Source organism: Amborella trichopoda, chromosome 13 (assembly GCF_054954075.1).
Source record: "Amborella trichopoda isolate Santa Cruz 75 chromosome 13, AtrichopodaSantaCruz75HAP2 v2.0, whole genome shotgun sequence".
NCBI lineage: Eukaryota > Viridiplantae > Streptophyta > Magnoliopsida > Amborellales > Amborellaceae > Amborella > Amborella trichopoda.
The window spans coordinates 995,241-1,017,630 of NC_142348.1; the positions used below are offsets into that span (position 1 = coordinate 995,241).

Below are 22,390 nucleotides of genomic sequence, written 5' to 3' on the forward strand. Positions count from 1 at the left end.
GAAAGCATCTGGCATAGTGCTTATTTTGTCCTGTTGTGTCGGTGCCACAATTCTTTTCTTGTCTTGTTGTGTCGATGCAAAATCTCTGTACAGTAGGTTGTCGGTGATGAGATTGAAAGGGATTCTTTATGTCGGTGATGAGATTAGAAGGGAATCTTCTTTTTTGGTGGACTATTGACAATATTTTGATGGTGATTGAATGTGCTTTATGGTCTTTGACTGAACTCATCCGGATCGTCTACGTCTGGATTAGTTTCTTCTTCCGGATCTTCCATCGGGAGATTGAGGTATTGATTGGTATGCAAGGGAGAGGATTGCACTGTTTCTTCAGAAGAGACTGGCTTTCTCCCTGCTTCAGCAAATATTTGTTTCATCTGTTTTTCTAATGTCTCTTTTGAGGCATTAGGGTTTGATTGCAGCATATTTTTTAGGTATGTGGGAAAGTCAAAAGAAGTATTGGCTGTATTCTGGCTTTGGGGTTTTTCTAGGGCTTTTTGAGGAATTCTTTTTGGAGTGAGTGAGGATGGGTCCATATTAAAGATGTCCCACCATTTTACTGAAATGGTCTTTCTAAGTCTAGGTATGTATGTGTAATCAGAGGTGGTATCAGGGGAGATGGTATATTCCCATTTCATTATCCAAGGTATCTGGTATAAAGCCATAAAATAGAGGTGACTGTCTATGGTGTTATCGCTCTGGTTATATACTTGGAACTTTTCCTGCACTGTTTTAAAGGCAGGAGGTAAAATGTGAGAAGTTAAACCCCACACAAAAAACCAGTTTTTAAACCAGGTGGGGAATCTTTCTGAAATAGGTAGTCTAAACTGGATATACCAGCTATGAGTATAATTGGGATTTTGATAATATAAAAATTTGTGCCATGCCTCAATGTATTCGGCATACTTGAAATATTTATATGAAAAATCTGGATTTTGAAGTTTCTTTCCATGCGCGGGATTACAACCCCACTCTTCATAGGAAAGTATATTTTTGATCTGGACTTTAGAATATGCAATAGTCCGAGTATTTTGTTGATAATAATGGACTATAGAAACAGATCATGTTTCCATTAATATTGCTTCAAAGTATTCTCTTGTTTTATCCCCATTAGAAGGGTTAAGATGGTTGAGTAGATAAAGAGGAGCAAGTTTTATGGGTTCAGTGTTTATATGTTTCTCATCGATAGTAATATCCATGAGATAGGCTCTTTCAATATAGACAGATTTGGGTATATTAGATGGAGTAGCAGATTTTCTTTGTGCTGGAGAATATATGGGTTTTGAAGCCGTAGCTTCAGAATAGGTAATTTGATGGACAGGAGAGTGGGAAGGTGAACGGATTGCCAAAGGCGGTTGTTCTCCTTCACATGGTATTATTTTACTGGTCATGGGTTGTTTATCTCTGCGAGGAGTATCTCGAGAACCCATATTGATAGGTGAAAGTAAAGGTGAAATATTAATATTCTTATTTTCTTCAAACAGTTCCAATGCAAGATATAAGGGCTGTTCGTCGTTAGAGTCAGTGTTGCCCCCCCTGCAAAAATTCACGGGTTAAAAAATCAGGGAGTGAATTGGAAGACCCGAGAAGATGTTCGATAGAAAAATCAAAGGCAGAGAGTATGGCCTGCCAACGAGCAAATATTTGTTTAGAAACCAAATTTTGAACATCTTTTTGCAAGATATCTTTGGCTGCTTTGCAGTCAGTTCGTATTAAGAAATGTTGATTTAAAATATCACTTTGAAATTTAGTAACACAATGAACTATAGCTAATAGTTCCTTTTTGACCATGGAATAATTTAATTGGGCAGTATTCCAGGCTCTTGAAGTATAACGAAGTAATTGTTCTTGAGAATCTATTTTTTGTTTGAGAATGCCACCTAAACCTTTATCAGAAGCATCACATTCTATTTTTTTAAAAGCAGTTGGATGGGGAAGGGAGAGACATTCGAGTGTCTTTACCTTACTTTTGTTTACCTGTACTGCCTTGGTATGACTATCGGTCCATGGTGGAGGATTCTTTTTGAGTCTATCATATAAAGGTTTAGAATCTAAAGTACGGTTAGGATAAAAATCACTAATATAATTCAAACAACCTAGGAACCTTTGAAGTTCTTTTTTATGAAGTATTTGATCAGGAAACTTATCTGCAAATTGTATTGATCTATCTATGGGAATAATGGTTCCATGATGGATCATATGACCAAGAAAGCGAATATTAGTTTTAAATAAGGTTATCTTTTTAGCTGAATCAACTAATCCAGCATTCTAGACTGCATGTATAAAAGTATTAATGTGTTTAATATGTTGTTCGATTGATTCAGAGAGTATTAACACCTCATCAATATAAACATTCATAAAATGATGATAGGCATTAAAAACATCATTCATTATTTTCTGGAATTCTGATGGAGCATTTTTGAGACCAAAGGGCATAACATTCCATTCATATTGACCAAATGCAAAATTAAATGCAGTTTTGTATTTATCTTGTTCTTGAATTTGTATTTGCCAGTATCCTGATTTCATATCAAATTTAGAAAAGATACATGCTTGAGCAACTCTATCTAATAAGTCTTTTTTATTGGGAATAGGATATCTAATCCATTTTAAGACTTTATTCAAAGGTTTATAATTAATAACAAGCCTAGGAACTCCTCGTTTCTTTTCAGCATTTTTATTAACATAAAAGGCTGCACAGCTCCAAGGTGAGGAGCTTGGTCTTATAAGCTTTTTATTTTGAAGATCATTAATCTCTTTTTTACACATATCTAATAGAATAGTATTCATTTGTATTGGTCTAGCTTTAGTAGGTATTTATTTTTCATCAAATCCTTGTTCATATGGTAAACTGATACTGTGCTTCTTTCTTTCCCAAAAAGCATTGGGATGCTCACTACATATTGAAGTTTCTATATGTTGTTGTAATGTTTGGATCTTTTGTTGTATTGAAGGAATTTGTAATTGTTCTTCAATTACCTTATATTTAATTTCTTGTTTAAGAGTACAAAGAAATCTTTCTTTGTCCCTTAATTGACTTTTCACATTATTTAATTCTTTTACTTTTGATTTATGGATAAAATTAAAATGTATTGGAATATTTTGAATAGTTGAAGATATTCCTGTTTCATCTATGGTTAAAGGATATAACAAAGTAAGGAATGGAACTACTAAAATTACTGATTGGCTTAATCCTTTTACCATTATGAATGGTGTATCAATGCATTGGTGATTGTTACAAACAGAAGCATTGGATAATTTATATTTGATAAATAATCTACTTCCATCTGCTGTATTTAATATTTGAGTAGTCTTGTCAAAATATTTTGAAGGTACAAGTCCTTCATTGATATAATTCAAATCAGCACCAGAATCTATGAGAGCTGGTGTGTCAAAACTATAATCGTTAGCAACAATAATTTTGACTTGGACAAACCATTTTTGTATTACTGTTTTGTCTATTAGATTAAAAGAGGGAATAGGTACTATTTTAGCTTTTGAAGATTCAGGGATATCTGATGATGGTTGTAAATCATATTTCATTAATTCATCAAATTCTATTTCATTTGTGTCTGAATCTTGTTGAAACATTTGTTGTAATTCCAATGATTTAATTCGAGTTTTTAATTGAACTATTTCAGTCTTTATTTCTTTGATTTCTTTCTTAAGATCTGAAATGGTAGGTTCTTTTTGTTGAGAAGTGTGTTGATCACTTACTCTTTTCATTATGGAGGAAAAATTATATTCGTCCGGAGTTTTATTGATAGGAAGTGATTTTGCTTTATTTTTTGTAATAGCAATAAATTAAGTAATGATAGCTCTTTTTTCATCTGGATCAATAATTTTATCAATAATATCGAAGATGAAATTATCTTCTTGGGTAAGTGTGTGCACATTATGTGTTGATATTGGACAACGACAATCATTATCTTCGAATGAATTGGAGGATTCTGTATCTGAAGCATTGGTGGAATCAGAAGATTCTGTCCATATTAAATCATCATCATGGATTTGATCTATATGGGAATCAGTAGAAGTAGAAGATGAAAAATCATAATTAAATATATTATATAATTTTGATTTTGTTGTATCATTTATATTTAATGATTCTATTTTCTTTTTTAATTTACATTGGTGCTTATAATGTCCTACTTTACCACACTTATAGCACACGGGTAACTTTCTCTTTTTCTTTGTATTGGGAGAAAATTTATTGATTAGTTTTCTTTTAGTCTTTTTATAGTATTTCCTATCTTTCTCTTTATTTTTGGTTTATATATATATATATATATATGTTGTTGGGCGTCTACTGTAGCAATATGCACATGGGCGTACAGGAACTTTATCCATATATATATATATATATATATATATATATATATATATATATATATATATATATATATATATATATATATATATATATATATATATATATATATATATATATATATATATATATATATATATATATATATATATATGAAGCCACTATACAATACCTATGGACGAAAATGAATAGTATTTTCACCTATAGGCTCGGCGTCGTCTGAGTTTTTTGGATGGCGTAGATTAAAAGACCGCAACAGACACACTATGTTTGTTGCGGTACCGCAATGGACCCACTATATCCGTTGCGGTATTGCACAAACATAGCATGTTCGTAGCAGGTCGAAATACTATTCAATTTCGCCTATAAGTATTTTTAAGAGTTTTCCATATGTGTGTGTGGGTGTGTTCGTGTGTTTGTGGAGATACATATGTTTATGCCTGGCTTGGACTCGAACCTGATCTACCTGGTCTAGCTAGCGGATCCAAAACCGGACTTGGTCAGGTGGACCAGGTGACTTGACCCATTTATCATCCATCTTCATAACAAAATAGTAGGCTTCCATATTTTATCATGTTCTTTAGTTAAAAAACCTGTAGTAGAATCCCATGGTGATTCGAAATAAGAACTGATATTCATGTGCAGGGTGCCAGGGCAATCATGTTGGACAAGGATAAAAGCCCAAAGGTGCAATGCAAGAATGACAATAATAGCTGCTTTTCTTTTCCGGATTCATTCCATTTTCTCACAACTTATTTTACTTTTTTTAGTCACTGCCACTGTTACCAATAAAAAGAAGTGGTTTTTTAGTCTAATCTTTAGATTTAGTTCCCCTACTGTATAGAAGATATATACTCTCCCCTCCATCCAGCCATCCAATTAGATCAAATGAGCCACTGATCTTTTGATTTAGATCCAACGTCTCAAAGTATTTTATTTTTTATTTTTTTTCTAAAATTTATATGGATATAAAATTTGGTATGTGCCATCATCTCAATGGGGTGTACCTAAACAAAATATTTAAAAATACTTTTGGTAAAATACTAAATTCGGTATGTGCCATCATCTCAAATTTGGTACGTTCCATTATCTCCATGGAGCATTTTGGTCATTTTATTTTTTTGGGAATATTTTTTTTATATTATTTACAAGTCCAATTTTAAGAGAGTAGTAGACGTCCAAAATTTGGTGTCAAAATGTTTTGTAGAAAATTTTAAAAATAAAATAGTGTAGAGACATGACGTTGTAATTGGGGCCATCTCAATAGTCAGTTCATAATGGATCGTTAGATAGGGAAGTATATAAGTTTTATACAATAAAAGAAGTATAGAAAGCTTGCCCTTATCTAAATTAAATGTGTTTGGTTTTTGTAGTGGAAGCCATCTAAATTGGAGCTAGTGAGTGAGGAGATGGTGGATCACTACTTCTCCAAGGTGGATAAAGAAGGATGGAGAGATTTGGAATTATCTCCAAGGAAGAATTCAATATACAACTTGGCTAAAACTAGACTTTGAAGACCTTGGGATGATGGCACCACCTTATGCAACCATTAGTTGCATGGTTTACTTAAACAAAAGTAGGTGGAAGAGCTCCTACGTAGCCTGCTCCTTACACCCTTCCCCCATCTTAGGCCATGCTTTGGAGGGTTTCAACTGAAATTGGAGAGGGGTAATGCTAGATCTCTTGTTATTAGAGTAAAACTTTTTTTTCTTAAAAATACAAACAAGTATATTTGTGGAGCATCATCATGCTGTAGTGATTACCTTTATTTTAGCCAGATTTTATATTTATAAATTTGTTGTTTTATCAGGAAAACATCATTACTGATGGTCAAATACCCTAAAAAATTAATGAGGTGATTCAGTCAACAATTTAATACCAACAAGGTAGTTGTTTAAAGGGAGAATTGCTAAAAACCCTCAAAAATATAATTTTTAGACACTACCCCCACTTTAAACTTTTCTCATTTATTTTTCTCAAAAACCATCTTTTATAACTAATACCACCAACTCAAAAAGTTACATCTTTTTTTACGAAAATACCATCCCTCATTTTTAGATCCCAATAAAAGGAAACACCGTACCGCATTTGTACAATGCCAGACTACTCAGTCTGGCGAACTTCAAAATTCCGGACTGCCACATCAAAACACCAGACTGGCCTTTCAAAATGCCAGATTGCAACTTCAAAATGCCGGACCGTAACTTCCAAATGCCAGACCGCCTATTCCAGTAAAAAATAATCGTCGGACCGCCCCCTGAAACACCGAACCGCTACATTGAAACGCTGGACCGCCCATTTCAGCAAAAACAAAATCTCCAGATCGCTTGTTCAAAATGCCAGACCGCCCTCTTTAACGAAAATAATTTATTATGTAAGGGAATGATATTTTCATCCAAAATTAGTGAACTTTTTATGTAGGGGATATTAGCTAGAAAACATCTTTTTTTAGGGAAAAGTTGCTAGAAAAAGTTGGTGAGGTGTAAATAGGCTATAACCAAGGTGCCGTTGCAACCCCCAAGGCGAAGGTGTTTCTAGGCGCTTGTCCAGTCGCCTAGGTGGCCATGACCCCTAGTAGCCTTGGTGTCGGTTTTTTGGAACATTAGCCGCCACTACTCCAGTCATAGACAGGAGTGGCAATGGATCCATCCCCGACCTGGGATCCGACCCAAGTACGGGTATCGGTCCAAAACAAGGACCTGAACATTATTCGGGTCTGGGTCCTAGGTGGACCCGACCTGGATCCGACCAGAATTATATTAACATATAAATCAATATAGTTCTATATTTTAGTTATAATATTTAAGTAATACATGTATATATTTAACATGCTTCTTAAATATATGCATATTTTTATTTTTAGGTTGGGTTTGGGTCCTAGTCCGGATTGAGTCTAGTCAGGTCTGAGTCCGGGTTCCATAAAGTTTTTTTTGGGTCCTGTGGGGCCCGACCCGTTACCACCTATATGACATAGAAAGAGGCGATTGTAACCTTTCTACACTAGGGGCATGTTTGGTTTATCCGAAATCACTGTCCACGAGGGAGAATTCCGAGCAATCGGCATCATACTCTGCAATATACGGAGCCGCTTTCTCATAAAATGCTGCTAGTTTGTTCAGTAGCCTTAACATTTTAGAGTAGGGAAAGTTTATATAGAGCCTAGGCTCTAAACAGTCAAATTAGAGCCTACCTCAAAACTTTCACTAGAAGATGTTGTCTTGATGTCCAAATATTATCAAATTGATCATCTCGACATCAAGATGCATGGACACGAAAAAAAAATAGATTTCAAGTTTTAGAAATAGTGCATTTTGTAGACCGTCAATTTTCAAGATATTCAAGTTATCATAGATCTACTCAATCTACACTACTTTTGAAGCTTTAACTTTTATAACTAACAATAAAACTATAATTTAAGGCTATCACAAAACTTTTTAATGTTAAAACTATGTTTCTCGACAATATTTGAAGGTGGGCTCTAATTTGATTGTTTAGAGCCTCGGCTCTATACGAACGGCCCCCTTTAGATTAAGAAAGGATGGGACAGTGGCATTGCCAGTGGAAATCTCTAAGCCGGAGGGAGACTTCCAACAAACCATAGCTGCCCCAAAAGCAAACGGTCTTACTATATACTTCTATAGTATACAGGACTTTTGCTAAAACCCCCTCAAGATGGGCTTTTTTTTTTCTTTTTTTGGTGCGTAAAATAGTTTATTTGTTTCAAACAACAATATCCCAAATTCCCAATCACTTCAAACACATACACGAAGGAATATACGCAACATTTTTTTCTTTTTCACACAAATTCTTTGTTGTGTAGCATGACATCATGTATTGCACTGGTACTTTGTCCAAATTCTTACAATTCTTTGTATAGTTTAACCAATTTCTTAATTTTCTTGTAATTAATCTCCCATCCAACTAAAACACAAAACTAACACAACATTGCATCTGATCCTTTTTATCAATCATTTCAAAATCATGTTTTAAAGAATAAAAAAAGCTATCTTTCTGAAATAATCAACATAAATTATAACTCAATTCTTCAAATTAATCATTAACTGTTCGCCAATAGCCCACAATTTCCGTTAGTGCAGCCAAAATCAGTGATTGATAAGGGAGGGGAGGGGAAAGGGACCCTTGCCCAAGGGACCTTTCTCTGCCCTCAGCCAAGTTGTTCCAAGACGACCGCCTTGAGTCTACTGCCTACGCCGAGGTGGGTGCCTAAGAGCAAGAACGCCCTAGGCCCCGCCTCGGGATTTTGGCTGCAGCCGGACTCGCCAAATTTTCGAACATTGGCCGAGGCTGTTATCATTGACGGGGCCTGAAAAGTGTAACATATCCCCAAGCTTTGTGCACGGAAATTATGCGCCCCGCACTTTTGCAATTGATAACCAGGGATAATTGCAACCATTCTGAGGTAAAGATAAAGGTTCTTATAGCATACAAACCATGAAATAGGAACCTAATTTAGAGAGAAACAAAATACAGTCCTTTCAGTTGAAAAGGCTCTCACTTGACTTCAAAAGAACAATTGAGACCTGTCCTTAGCTATCAAACTCCTACAAGCCAAAACAAAAACAATACTTAGAGATTAAAAATCCTAATCAGAACCACCGAAAGCAAGGCACAAGAAATTCAATAAACTGGAGAAATCAAGCATCAAGAAAGCCTGTACAATTTGGAGTATCTAGCCCCCAAGTTTACATGTAAGCCACTGCACCTTGTATAATTTGGGGCCTCCAGCCCAAGTTTACAGGTAAGCCACAACCCCATCACAGCTTCACACACACACACACAGCGGTCAAGCTGAAATCAGAAACTTATGCCGCTAGTTGCATTCAAGTCCAGAGAGAGAGAGATTAGTGAAGGTGAAATGGGGCATTTTCAACTCTAGTTGATGCAAGACCAGAGAGGGAGAGAGAAAACTTGAAATCTAAATGCAAGGGATGGAGAAGTCCTAGCTCCCCCGGTAGGTGCTGAAAGAATATGGAGAGAGCAGCAATGGAACATGAAAATGTTCCAACACCTGTGTCTCCTTGATCTCAAATACGATCGAAACATAAGGAAAAAACCCCGCCTTCAAATACTTGCCAGTATTAAAACTTATCCGATAATACCTGCAATAAAATAAATAAAAATAAGCCATATAAGGAAGTAACAAATAAAAGATGTAAAAGAAGGGAAACCAGTTCCAAATTTAGTATCTGGTATATTAAATACAGGGGTCAAGCTTTCAAGAATGTAAAAGAAGGGAAACCAGTTCCAAATTAATATCTGGTATATTAAATACAGGGGTCAAGCTTTCAAGAATAAACATTGACTATGCAAGAGCAGATTCTTGTTTCTGAAAAAATCAAAGGAATGATAGAGAGAAAAAGAGAGAGAGAGAGAGAGAGAGAGAGAGAGGGTTAAAGCACATAGAACCAAGAGTACCAAGGTCAATGGTCATGAAAGAGAGGGAAAGAAAGCACAAACCCATTAGGCACACGGTCCACTACCGGCAACAGCCGCCCACTCCGGCCATCTGAGTCAGTGACTGATGCACCCAACAGTGACCAACCATCAACATTTTGTGCATTGGAAAACCCTAGCGACCCACTTCCTTCCCACTTCTCAAGACTCACCTCAATGCCAACTCCTGGTCGCCCAACTGAAACATCTAAAACATGTGTGGTAATGGGCGGACGGGTTCTTGATGGCACTGCTAATGTTTTATCAGTGCTAAGGCTTAAATGTGCTCCAATTCTCCCGATACGCTCATCTGCAACAACCCGAAAATCTATGCCAAGAAACTTATAATCTGAAGATCTTCAAAGAATAGGGGGGTTCCATAGATTCTAAAAATGCATTGAGAAAGCAATGAGAAAATGAATGCAACATGCCACAGTCACAAGTTCATATGCATAAACAGCCATGGCTCTATGTGCGTGTGTGTGTGTGTGTGAGAGAGAGAGAGAGAGAGGGAGGGGGGGGGAAGAGAGCATTGAGAACGTATATGCAAACATGCCAAAATCACCTTCATATGCATTAATAGCCATGGCTCTTAACAATTATTGATAAATAATGATAGAGACTGGCTTTCCCATAATACCTGGGTAAAATATTACCCAGGTTTTCCGGGAACCTAGTCTTCTTTACTCTAACCCCAAAACAGGCTTTATGGAGTGATTTTAAGCCTGGGTCATGAGAAGAGTGTGCCAAACATTTTTTATTGAAACCTGGACTTTATAAAACCTTGGAAAGTCTCACCCCGATCGCTAAGCTTCTAGGGATTTGGGCCCTTCAGACTAGCAATATGAAGTAATTTACCCAATCAAGTCATCCAAACACACAAAATGAGTATCTAAGCCTTCAGCAAATTAAATTTTAGAGATTCAATCACTTGCATGTAACTGTAAAGTTCTCTTTCATAAAGTAATAATAGATATCAATACTTTAAGGGCATGTTTAGGTGGAAATTAATTCCATCAACTGTGTGTTACTTTGTCTAAATTTAGGATCATCATCATCGTCAAAGCTTTTTTTCAACTAATTGGAGTCGGTTACATGAATCCTGGTCTATCATTCTGCTCTCTTAAGAGCCATACCCTCAGTGAGGCCATAAGTCCCCATATTTTTTCTCACTACTTCCACCCATGTCTTTTTGGGTCTACCCCTTGCCCCTTTTGAACCTTCCACTTGAACGAAACTTTTTGTCTAAATTTAAGATATTTTTAATAATATTATGTTGCTAGTTGTTTGGCAAGTATATTACCTTTTTTAGATGTTTGGCCAGTATTAGTATTGCTTGGTTAGTTACTCTAACCCAAAACACAACTGCATTTTGAATTTTTGCAATTTGACCAAACCTTCGGAGCTCTTCTCATCCATTTCCAAACCCTACCCTTTCTCTCCTCCTTTTTCTCACTCTAAAAACTACTCCATCTTCCCTTTGCATAAAAAATATCCACTATTTCCTCATCTTCCCTCTTTAAATCCCAACAATTTCTCCACCAAATAATATCAATCTCTTACAGCATACCTCTTCTCTTCCCCAACTCTCTCCCTAAGAACCCAACAAAAACCCCTAGCCTCCACAAGAAGCCCCAACAAACCCCTCATCAAAAAAAAGTATACTAAAGAAAACCCTATTTCCGAGTAGAAAATCTATAATACAAGAAACCCTAACAGAGAAAAAAGCCTTGATTGAAAGACCAAAATTAATAACTGAGAAAAGCCCTAAATCAATAACAGAAACCCTAACGTCAACATACAGAGAAAAACCCTGAGTCTATAACATAGAAAGCCCAAAATCAATAACACAAAAGCCCCAAAGCAATAGCAGAGAAAGCATCAATATAGAGAATAACATAGAAAGCATGGAACATTGCTGGAGCTTCGAGAGAAAGCCTGACAACAAAGCTCAAAGCAAGCCGAACCAAAGCAATAACAAACAAGCTTGAAGTGAATAACAAAAAAGCTTGAGTTGAAAAATAGACAAGCTTGAGCTGAAGCAATAAGGCGCAGATCTTTGCAAGGTAGAGAAAGAGTGAAAGCATGAGATAGAGATAAACATTGCGGTGGAGAGTGTGAGTTTGAGATATGGCTATGGTTGAAGTGAAAGAGTTGAGGTTGAGGGAGGGAGAGGATGCGTGGGAAAATGAGAAATGAAGAGGTCATACCCCCCATTCAATGTCTCCCAAGATTCCTAGGAAAGTTACAGACCACCTATCTGGGTTTTCTGCAACTTTCCTCTCCTTTCTCCTTCGGCGGAGAAAGCCATGCCTTGGTTTCCTATAGCGCTCACCTGAGGCTGTCTCATTGCTGGAGAGTAAACATTCCCTAGAAACTGGAAGTTCTTTTTTCCTAAGAATTGGAATGTTATCTTTTTGGAATTTGTTCGTAATTGTGTTTGATAACCTGCCCGGAATATTAAGGAAGTTCTGGGTACCTATATTTGATTGAACATGGAAAGTGTTGGCTTCTAGAGACCTGTGAATACGCCAGTTTCAAACTTCCGTTCATTTTTTAGTAATATGAGGCCGACATGTCTTGGATAAAGGAGATATTCGATACACTCCTGATCTTCAACAGGTTTAACAAAATGAAAGGTTCAAATCAAATGTATAAGGAGTCCATTATGCTCTCTCTCCCTCTCCCAAACAGAGATGCCATTAATAATATGGCCTTTTCACAAGTATCCAATCCAAAAGACAAACAAAAACTCACTTAGAAGAGTCCATGTATTCCTATAAAGAAAAGACAGCCACTGACTTAGGACGAGAAAGAGAGAGAGTGTGTGTGTGTGTGTATGTAGGGGGAAGCCAATGTTATCTTCTACAACATCCACTGCGGTGTTGAGTAATGTAATACAATACATTATAACATTATTGTTATACAATAAAGTATTCTTTCTTTTTTGTGATGATTAATCCCTATCTTCTTTATTTTTGTGCATAATTGCCCTCTATCTTTCTTTATTGTACAGTGCAATCGTCTCCAATAAGCTCTACTTGTGCTATCAACAACTCTCCATGCCTAAACCACAAAATTTGAAAGAGAAAAAACCCATATGAATACCACATGATCAATGTCACTGTCATTTTTGTTGTTGAGAGAGGTCTGTGTGTGTTTCTGATGTGGATAAATGGAAAGTGAACATACCACCTTCAAGAGCAACCATAAAAGATGTTGAGGTCAATAATTTAAGATGATGCAATATGAATCATACTGAACATTGTGTCATGATGCAAACATATAAACATCCCACCAAGAACGGTCTACCTATGACAGAAACTATCAAATTAAAATGTAATGCTCTGTTTCTCCCCATCAAAGCACACTTCAAAATGCATCATGATTCAAAAGCGTCCGCTCATATAAGAGTCAAACTCAAGTAGCACCTAATCATGCATGTTTGGTTGATTCCCTTGACATGGTTGGCCACCAGACAGCCCATCTCCAAAACAACTTCCATTATATACATAGGAGGAAAGTATTAAACACCTAGTAGTATTCCTAGAACTTCCAATACACAAGTATCCCTAATAGTTCCAATACACAGATTAAGGTCTCATCCTCCAAGAAAGGCTTTTGATGCCTTGACTCCTTCAAGATTAAAAACATCCCAGCCTTTGAAGCATCTTGAAATATCCGCCATGCCTTTTGGGATGACATGAACATCAACTTCCCCTCGCTTCCACATACTTTCAACAATTTGTATGCACTCCTTCCTATTCTTCCTGGCCAATGAAGCAGCGGCCAAGACAGGATCATTCCGGCTACTCACAAACTCCTTATGATCTCTGCCATCACTGTCATAGCTGCAGCTATGGTCTCCTTGGTGGTCGGTTTCCCCCTCCTTCGGCGTTGAGTTGTTGGAGCCTGAGAGCATCGCCTCTTTGTCCCAGAGAACAGTGTCCAAACAGAGGGGGATGAGCCGATATCCTCCTTAACTTCCGGCTCTACTTGTGGCACTGCTATGTAGAGGGCATCAAATGATGTGTCGGCGCCTTGCCCACCAGTATCTTGAAGGTCACTCCCACCTGAAGAAAGGCCAGCCCCCACTTAACATAGGCGACCCATTTACCAACCCACCAGAGAATATCTTCTCCAATCTTATGATATTTCTTTGGCCATTCATTTGCCTGCAAATACAAAACACATATTGATTTTGGTGGACCATTGCATCGAAACATCTTCAAGCATATGAAAAGGGATGGAAAGGGCTCGTCACTCACCACTATGTCATCCGCGCATACAGCCGTTCAGCAGTCACCATCCTCTTTCCTTCGTCCCAGCCAAAATCTGATATATTGCGGAGTTCGTTGACATTATTGTACAAATTCCTAAAGAACTTGTACTTACTCTTCAGCCTCTCACAATCATACAACTCCCCAAAGTTGTCTCTCATGGTCTTCATCATCCGTTGCCATGCATCCTTAAAGTCTCCCCCTTTCTTGATCTCTTTTACCATGATATCAATGAAGAATTCGTCCTCTTTTGAGGTCCACTGGGGAATTCTTCTACCACTTTCAGCCATGTTTGATCTGTTTCCTAAATTGCAGCTATACTTGCAGATGATGAGTGAGGCTGCATCCCTTCAGAGAGAGAAAAAAAACACAAATATATTATGCTATATTTAAGAAGTTCACCATACTTCTCTTTAAATACCATACCACATTCGATGTCAAATGATTGGGTTTCCCACAAAATCATCCTTGAACACTCCAACATATAGCAATTAAGTGAGATTTTGCTTCATCCTTGTTGTAGGGTCCATGTACTTCTAATGTATATCATGTTTGTATGCTCTATGCTTGTATGTATATATGTACATATGCACGTACCAACATAGTATCAACATACTATCATCCATCTGCATTGTAAAGTCTTTCCTTTGTTCCGAAGAACTAGAAATCCCAAACTAGACATACAACAAACATCCCCCTTACTCCCCCATTAATACTGAAAAATCAAAGTCTATGTACTTAACCCGAAAACAGGAGTATCATGGCTAATACCAAAACCAATATCTATATACTAATTTCATATAGAAGTAGATTAAAAAAACACGGAAGAAAAGAATGCACGGACTTCAGAATATTTCCCCAAGTTGACAGTCAAAATCAGAGAGAGTGAGAGAGAGAGAGAGAGAGAGAGAGAAAGAGAGAGAGAGAGAGAGAGAGAAGGAGAGACTAGGACAGAGATTGAGAGAGCGAGAAGAAAGAAGAGAGAGGGGGAGAGAGACTAGTCGAATGCAATTAAAAGATCCCATAGTTAAACAAAGCATATACCAATTACCTAGCGACCAACCAAGCACTTGGAAAATATACCAGCATCTAGCAAGTACTAGCAACCAAGATGATGTGACATTGTAGGGTAAATCACAAGCACATAACATCCAAGATAATCATGAACCAACAAAAAAGAACCAAAAAAAAACCAGGGATGCAAATCTACAAGTAAACAAAACAGAAAGATCACAAGCACGCAGGCAAACTTATTAACTTCTATTATAATTCAAATTTAAACAAGGACTCAGCCTAGTAACTTCAATGCTAACGCATACACTCAATCAAAGACTTCTGAATTTTTTGAAATTTTATTAATTACCTAGACAAATCCTTTCAATCAAATATCTGAGCCATTCAGCTAGCGGAAAGGAAAGCAACAATATAAAAGGTACCACCAAAGTGGCTCAAAAAAGAAAGAGAGCACAATGACAAGACACAAGTGATGAAACAAAAGGAAAACAGCACACAACATGCCTACATTATAACAAAAAATCTAAAGTTCTCTCAAGAAAAATATAAGATAAAAACTTGCAGGTACACATTTCCATTGCAGCTTCCATACCTCAAACACAATTTCCTACTTTTGTAGATCTTTTCACTACTATTGCAAAGAGAGAGAGCAAGAGAGAGATTTGGTGGTTTCAGTGAGAGAGAGAGAGGAGAGAGGGAGAACGAGCGAGAGATTTTGGGTTAGCAAAGGGAAAGGGAGAGAAAGCAGATGAGAGAGGAATTAGAGAGAGAGAGAGAGAGATTTATGGGTTCCAGAGAAAAAGAGAGGAGAGAGAGTGAGATTTGGATTAGAAAGGAGAGAGAGAGAGATTTTTGGGCCAGCAGAGAGGGATTTGCAGGGAGAGACCATGAGATAGAGGAAAGAGAGTTTTGGGGTTTAGGAGAGAGAGCAAAAGATTTCGGTTAGCACAGGAAGAGAGAGAGCAAATGGGAGAGAGACGAAGAAGATAGATATAGAGAGAGAGAGGCACCAGGTTGAAGGCGGGTTAGGGCTTTGCAGGGGACAGAGAATCTCAAATCACAAGCAGCTGGGAAAGGTTGGGAGAAAGGTATAGCAAAGCGCTTGAAGGGGGTTTTCCCCTTCAAACCGCGAGGCCTGCACGAAAAAACCTTGCGAAGGTTTGGCTTCCGTGGGTATGTCCATTTGAGTGCAATATAGAACTAAGAACTTTTAATTGTAGCACTCCATACGCATCAAATGCGGAAGTGCTACAGTAATAGGGAAGGTTAATCTTCAAGAGACAAACCTTCTCCCAAACAAACACCCCTCGCTTTCCAATTATCATATGTCCCCTTATAGAGAGAGACATCTAACTCTTTGGGTTTTCTTTATAGAAATTTTGAAGTGATGTAGGGAGAAAATTAAAAAATTAAAAAATAAATAAATAAATAAAATTTTGAGAGAATATACCATCTTTCAAGGTCTGCAACGGAATCCACCCCAGAAAGATCTTTTCACAATATTAACTTTATTCAATTCCAATCTCTCTTCTTTACAATGAGGGACTTCTTCCCTTTAAATAGACTTTAGAAAAAAAACAAAAAAACAAAAAAAAGAAACCAAAAAATAAAACTTTGTTTCTCTCTCTAAAACTCTCTCTCTCCCATGCCCTAAAACTCTCTCTCTCTCACGCCCTATTTTCCTCCTCCTTTCCTCAATCTGTATCCATTATCTTTTCCCATATCTAGATCTCCTTAAATCTCTCCTTCTTCATATGTGGTGCCCCCAGATGTCTATTTAAATCTCCTAAGTACATGAAAATAGGAATTTCAAAGATTACCCCTACTTAACTAATGATTTTTTATGGTTTAAAGGCAAAGCTTCCTAAAACAACTCACGTGCCAAAAACTCACGCCCACCAAACTTATCTCTTCCTATCCCTATATATATATATATATATATTCAATTTAAAAAAAAAAAAGTCTTCTGCGTCATTCTCCCTGGGTTGGGAGAAGCTCGACCTCGAGCTTATCGAACTCAAATCTTTTAGTGGCCTTCTCAAAAGTTGGTGATGAAGTCCCACCACACTCCTTGGTACTTTTTCTTCAATTTCTTCAATAGTTTGAGTCATCTGCTTCGTGCTTATCTCGAAGTAGAACATTGAGATCTCGAGCTCAATCGTGATTTCTTTTTCGTTTTCAAATTCCTTGTAAAACTTGGGAAAAATGAGCTGAAACCAAGATCACGAGGATGCTCCTCAGATCGTGGTTCTTGCATCACAATGTGAGGTCACAATCAAGATCGACACCCTTAGTTAGTCGTGGGTCTCGATCTATGACGAAATCTGGTGTCAGATCTTCATAGTTGCGAGCACCCTCTTCGTGATGAAGATTATTCTCCAACTGTTGTAATTGCTGATCATTTCACGAAATTCGGTTCGAACATCGTCCATGACTTTGGTCAAATTTTCTAAAACTTGTCCTAGGCGATCATCCATAGCAAGATTAGATTTGGGTTCGTTGCTCTAATACCAACTAATACAGGAAGAAATAATAATAAACCAAAAATAAATAAAAATAAAATTAAAGTTTGAGAGAATATACCCTTCTCAAGGTTTGCAAGGGAATCCACCCCAATAATATATTTTCACAAGATCAACTTTACTCAATCTGATCTATATTCTTCACAATGAGGGACTTCTTCCCTTTAAATAGACTTCAAAAATAAATAAATAAATAAATAAAGGAACCCAAAAAATAAAGCTCTCTTTCTCACTCTAAAACTCTCTCTCACGCCTAAAACTCTCTCTCTCTCAGCCCTATTTTCCTCCTCCTTTCCTCAATCTTTATCCATTATCTTTTCCCATATCTAGATCTCCTTAAATCTTTCTTTCTTTCTACATGATACCCCTAAATCTCTAACTAAATCTAACTAAATCTCCTAAAGTCCATAAAAACCCCTACCTATTTGCTATGGTTTAACGATAAGGCTTCCCAAAACAACTAACACACCAAAAACTCACGCCCACCTAACTTATCTCTTCCTATCCCTAAGAAAAAAAATATTAAATTTTTTTTTGAATTTTTCTTCTGTGTCATGAAGTGCGAGAGATTATGTTGCCAAACAAATAGAAAACGCCCTGACAGAAGAAGGTAAATTATACTGGATAAAGATAATACAACATTTTAACAGCACATATAGGAATCCAATGAAAGGTATATCATAGATATTTTTATAAGAGACTATCAAGAAACATACAAATCATCATAGCCAATACTTTTATCCGAAAAGTGAATTATTAGTGACATCGGGCACATTCAAGCATCCCCTAATACTATAGACAGTAGAAGCTCAAATAAAAATGTAAGGCTTGTACTACCCTCGATCATTTAATAGACGCTAGTTCATTCTGCTTGGGCCAAACAACTCAACCATCATCAACAAGATCAAGACCCCTACCACACTATGGACCGCCTTTAAGAAAGGAATTCTAGGGATATGTTTTAATTGACCATAGAGCCACTGAAAGCATATTGCCTTATATCACTGTCACAAGGTTCTGTTAGGATGAATCTTCATGACAGCTCTTCTGGAAACTATTTACAGATGATTGAGGAAAAGAGCTTTTATCTTTCTCGAGACTGCTTGGCACCACTGACACCGTGGAAGCAAAAGCCTGTGCTTTGCTTCAAGGCCTGAAGAGTTTGATCCATCCTGGGGTCACCTTTTAGTGGAAGGTTATTCACTTGTTCAGAGAACTACATCATGGGCACAGGCTGGGGAAATGGAAACTAGATGCAATATTCTCAGAAGTTAAATAGATAGCATTAAGCATTGTAGTCTCTTTAAAGAATATATAGCAGAAACCCAATGCTGGAACTGATGCCTTAGTGAGAAAAGGAACACACAAAGACACCCTTAACATTACTAGGAATGAGTAGTTATACTATAACATTTCCAGCCAGTTTTGTCACAGAGTTTGTGAAGGTACACATGCATTCTTTTTGCTGTTGGAACTTCCAACTGAAATTATATAAAGGCCTTTCAAGGCAACTAAACATTATTGAACATTTCAATATGGTTTAATGAAAGAGAAAACAGTTAAAATTAAAAAAATGATCCAACCCCATTTAATATTGGAATTTATACACGAACATAAAGTATTGAAATTGTGTTGCGCAAAAACCTAGGTGCAAGCCAGTTTAAGTGCAATTACCCTACCTTGTTTCAACATGGAGCCAGTAGGAGGCTGGTTAATGGCATGAGGAGTTCTTGAATCTCTGGCATCAAAGAGCTTTACAAGGCGCAACTCTGTTATTTTCATCTGCTCCTGAGCAGCAATCTCAAGTTCAACAATGAGCCTATTTGAGAAGCGTTTCTGCAAAAACATTCCATTTCAATAGACATAATCATGTTTAGCCACACAAGCCAAAACAGAATGAAAATAACAATTTCAATAGACATAAAATCATGTTTAGCCACACAAGCCAAAACAGACAATGAAAAAAATCACGTAGAGAACTAATTCTATTAATTCTCAGTGTATTACTCTCAACCTAGCTCTTGAATGGAAAGCAAGATACCTCTCTCTCTTCCCCCCTCTCCCTCTCCCTCTCCCGCTTTCCGCCCCTCTCTCTCTCTCCCCCCTCTCTCTCTCTCTCTCTCACACACACACATGTGCAAACACGCACACCGAAAAAAAAAAAAAAGAATCCAATGACATTATAAGTCATGAAAAAAGAAAATAGCACAAATTATGACATACACAGAGATCTAACCTTCAATTCTCCAAGTATTTCAGCTGAGCTCTTCCCAGATGCACATGTAAGGAAAACAAATCCAAACTTTTGCTTATACCAGGAATTCCATTCAGAGAGTTCCTATAAAAAAGACAATAATAGCAATTCATTAATCACAATTGGTTTAAATTATGACTTTTAACATTATTCATAACCGATATCATTGTGTAATTTGAGCAACAGTCTGATAATCAAAAGATGCGGTTTGTATGAACAGTGGTACTAATGAATTGGTTTAAATTATAACTTTTAACATTATTCAGAACCGGTATCATTGTGTAATTTGAGCAAGAGTCTGATAATCAAAAGACGCGGATTGTATAAACAGCCATTTGGAAACCACTGTAGAATCATTCATTTGAAAATATTAAGGCACATTTGCTTATTGATACTAAAAAAAAATTATGTGTCTTTGAAATTATGACCTTTAACATTATTCATAACCGATATCATTGTGTCATTTGAGCAACAGTCTGATAATCAAAAGATGCGGTTTGTATGGACAGTCATTCGGAAACCACTGTAGAATCATTCATTGAAAATATTAAGGCACATTGCTTATTGATACTAAAAAAAATTAAGTGTCTTTGAATTCCAAGCTGTGTTATAATATACTAGAAATTAGAGAAACATTCTACATTGTCAAAATTAGCAAAAATTGTTAGTCTCAGAAGAGTGGCTCATACCTGCAAACTACAATTACTAGCAGTCGCAAGAGCTATTGATTGCTCTCCTTTGCTCCACCTAAAAATTGACCAACTCTTGTTAAATTAGTTTTAAGTTTCACTAAAAGAGGAAATGATAAAGGGAGAAAACCTCAATCAACAGATGTGAACTGCATATTGAAATCAAAATACCAAATCCAAGTGTTATCAATAGAATGAACAATTAAATATTACAATAGGAAACGGTATAGAAGAAAAAGATCTCACTTTGCACTTGTCTCATTTTTCTCATTAACAGATGGGGTTTCTCCAATTTGTGGGTGAGCAGCAAAAGCTTCAAGCCAGCCATTTATATCAACCTACAATCAGAAAGCTTCAAAATAAGGCAAAGCCTCAAAACTAAATAAAAAAAAAGGGTTCAAAATAAGGGGAAAAAAAAAAAGTGTTGCAAAAAATAGATGGAAGCAAAAAGTGATAGAAGCCTACAGTTCTCTTACTAAAACCCTAACCAAAAACCGTAATTCCAGAATAGCATAGAAAGCTACATGAAAATAACACAAACCCTACCAGTATACTACCATGTTATGGAACATTTTGCCAAAGTCATGTTCTACAGAAAATGGAACTCCTGAAACCCAACAGAATTTCATATGAAAAGACCATACGAAATGTCAAAATTTCTGGTAAATTCCTAAAATTCATTATTCACAAGAGAGCAAATATCCCAATAATCTACCATAAAAATCAATAAAAACTATAAAAATTTGACGATGCCTTATAGAACTTTGCTCTAAATGAAGCAGACCTCTCAAACTCTATCAGGAATATTTTACATATAATTAAACAAAAACTAGATAGAATTGTAAACACGCTAAATCTTTTAGTTCAATCCATTGAAACCCAATAAAAATTTTATTACAAAATGAAGCAAGCTGCAGATAATGCCAATATAATCCGAGAAATTTTCAGAGTGAAACAGACCCTAATTAATACCTAAAATCATACAAATTTCACCAAAAAGAAGCAAACTTTTCCCAATGCAGTTTAATTCCACGATATTTCAGTGAAAATGGAACAAACCATAGAACTTACTAATACACTCTGGATCTATATTAATAGAAATGAACCAAACCACAATTAATTTCATGAAAGAAACTTCACAAAAATCACTAAAAAATTCAATCAAAATCTAATTCCCGGGAAATTACCAAAAGACTAGTACTTGAATACCAGAATAATAACAAAAAAAAAACCCAGAAAAATATACTTAAAAACACAAAAACCAGAGTTTTTACAAAGGTGAAAAACCCAAAAAGGGAAAAATCAAAACCTTGTTAAACCAGATGTCTCTTGATGCTTCTAATGCCTGCTCAAGAGAGGTGAAGGGCCCGGCTCTGCTCATCTCCTCTGCAAATTTCTTGCTACCGCAACAAGCCGTGAAATCCCTCTCCCCAAACCCTAACTCCATCGCGATAATTCTAGGGTTTCTCCAGAGAAGAAAAAAGAATCAAAACATCCAAAAAAATATGGAGCTACAATGGTGCTAGATTCAGGTCACAGGGCACTGCACCTTGTGTCTTAAGTCACTGAAATTTACCGAATCCGAAATTTTTCTGAAATTTATCGAGAGCGAAATTTACCGAAACGGATCCTCTCGAGTACGATTTTGGCGCTCTTTGTTCACAGAAGTCATAATTTTGATGGGAGATTAATACAATTTTTTATTTTAAAAATTCAAGAGTAATTTCATGAATTTTATATTTGAAACTTAAATCTCACTTTATAACGTATTTTGATTTTTTCTATATGCTCGATAAAGCTTGAATCTTAAGCATCCATGCTTCTCTTAGAAAAAAAATATATAATTAAAT

The 22,390-nt window shown here is 36.4% G+C and overlaps 2 protein-coding genes across 16 annotated transcripts in view; one reads left to right on the forward strand and one right to left on the reverse strand.

Annotated features, from left to right (window-relative positions):
* Positions 1–6,142, forward strand: part of LOC18437448 (3-hydroxyisobutyryl-CoA hydrolase 1) — a 28,157-nt gene extending 22,015 nt beyond the window's left edge. For 8 of the 11 annotated variants that reach the window (XR_016047849.1, XR_016047850.1, XM_011626275.3 and 5 more), the window contains 2 exons: positions 4,973–5,014; positions 5,701–6,142. Coding sequence is in view for 9 of the 11 variants with exons in the window: in XM_011626275.3 (XP_011624577.1) it covers positions 4,973–5,014; positions 5,701–5,841 (183 nt within the window). In the remaining 2 variants the exon portion in view is untranslated. The remainder of the gene's footprint in view (positions 1–4,972; positions 5,015–5,700) is intronic. The other 3 variants (XM_011626276.3, XM_088856100.1, XM_088856101.1) reach the window with 1 other exon arrangement.
* Positions 6,143–8,677: 2,535 nt separating this feature from the next.
* On the reverse strand, positions 8,678–22,070 carry LOC18437449 (transthyretin-like protein). Of its 5 annotated transcripts, none has more exons than XR_016047851.1 (8): positions 21,850–22,070; positions 20,787–20,878; positions 20,541–20,598; positions 19,834–19,935; positions 19,277–19,433; positions 9,806–10,091; positions 9,051–9,447; positions 8,678–8,889 (listed from the first exon to the last, which is right to left on the reverse strand). XR_016047851.1 is itself a non-coding variant. In XM_011626277.3 (7 exons), exons 1-7 carry the CDS (start codon positions 21,985–21,987, stop codon positions 9,288–9,290), a joined length of 993 nt encoding a protein of 330 aa, XP_011624579.1. In that variant the 5' UTR covers positions 21,988–22,070; the 3' UTR covers positions 8,938–9,287. The 5 variants fall into 5 exon arrangements, 2 of the variants coding, with proteins under 2 accessions (XP_011624579.1, XP_006847720.1); XR_002281520.2 differs by having other exon boundaries at positions 9,806–10,109; XR_016047852.1 differs by lacking the exon at positions 8,678–8,889 and adding an exon at positions 14,050–14,409 and having other exon boundaries at positions 8,938–9,447; positions 9,806–13,956.
* Positions 22,071–22,390: the final 320 nt, after the last annotated feature.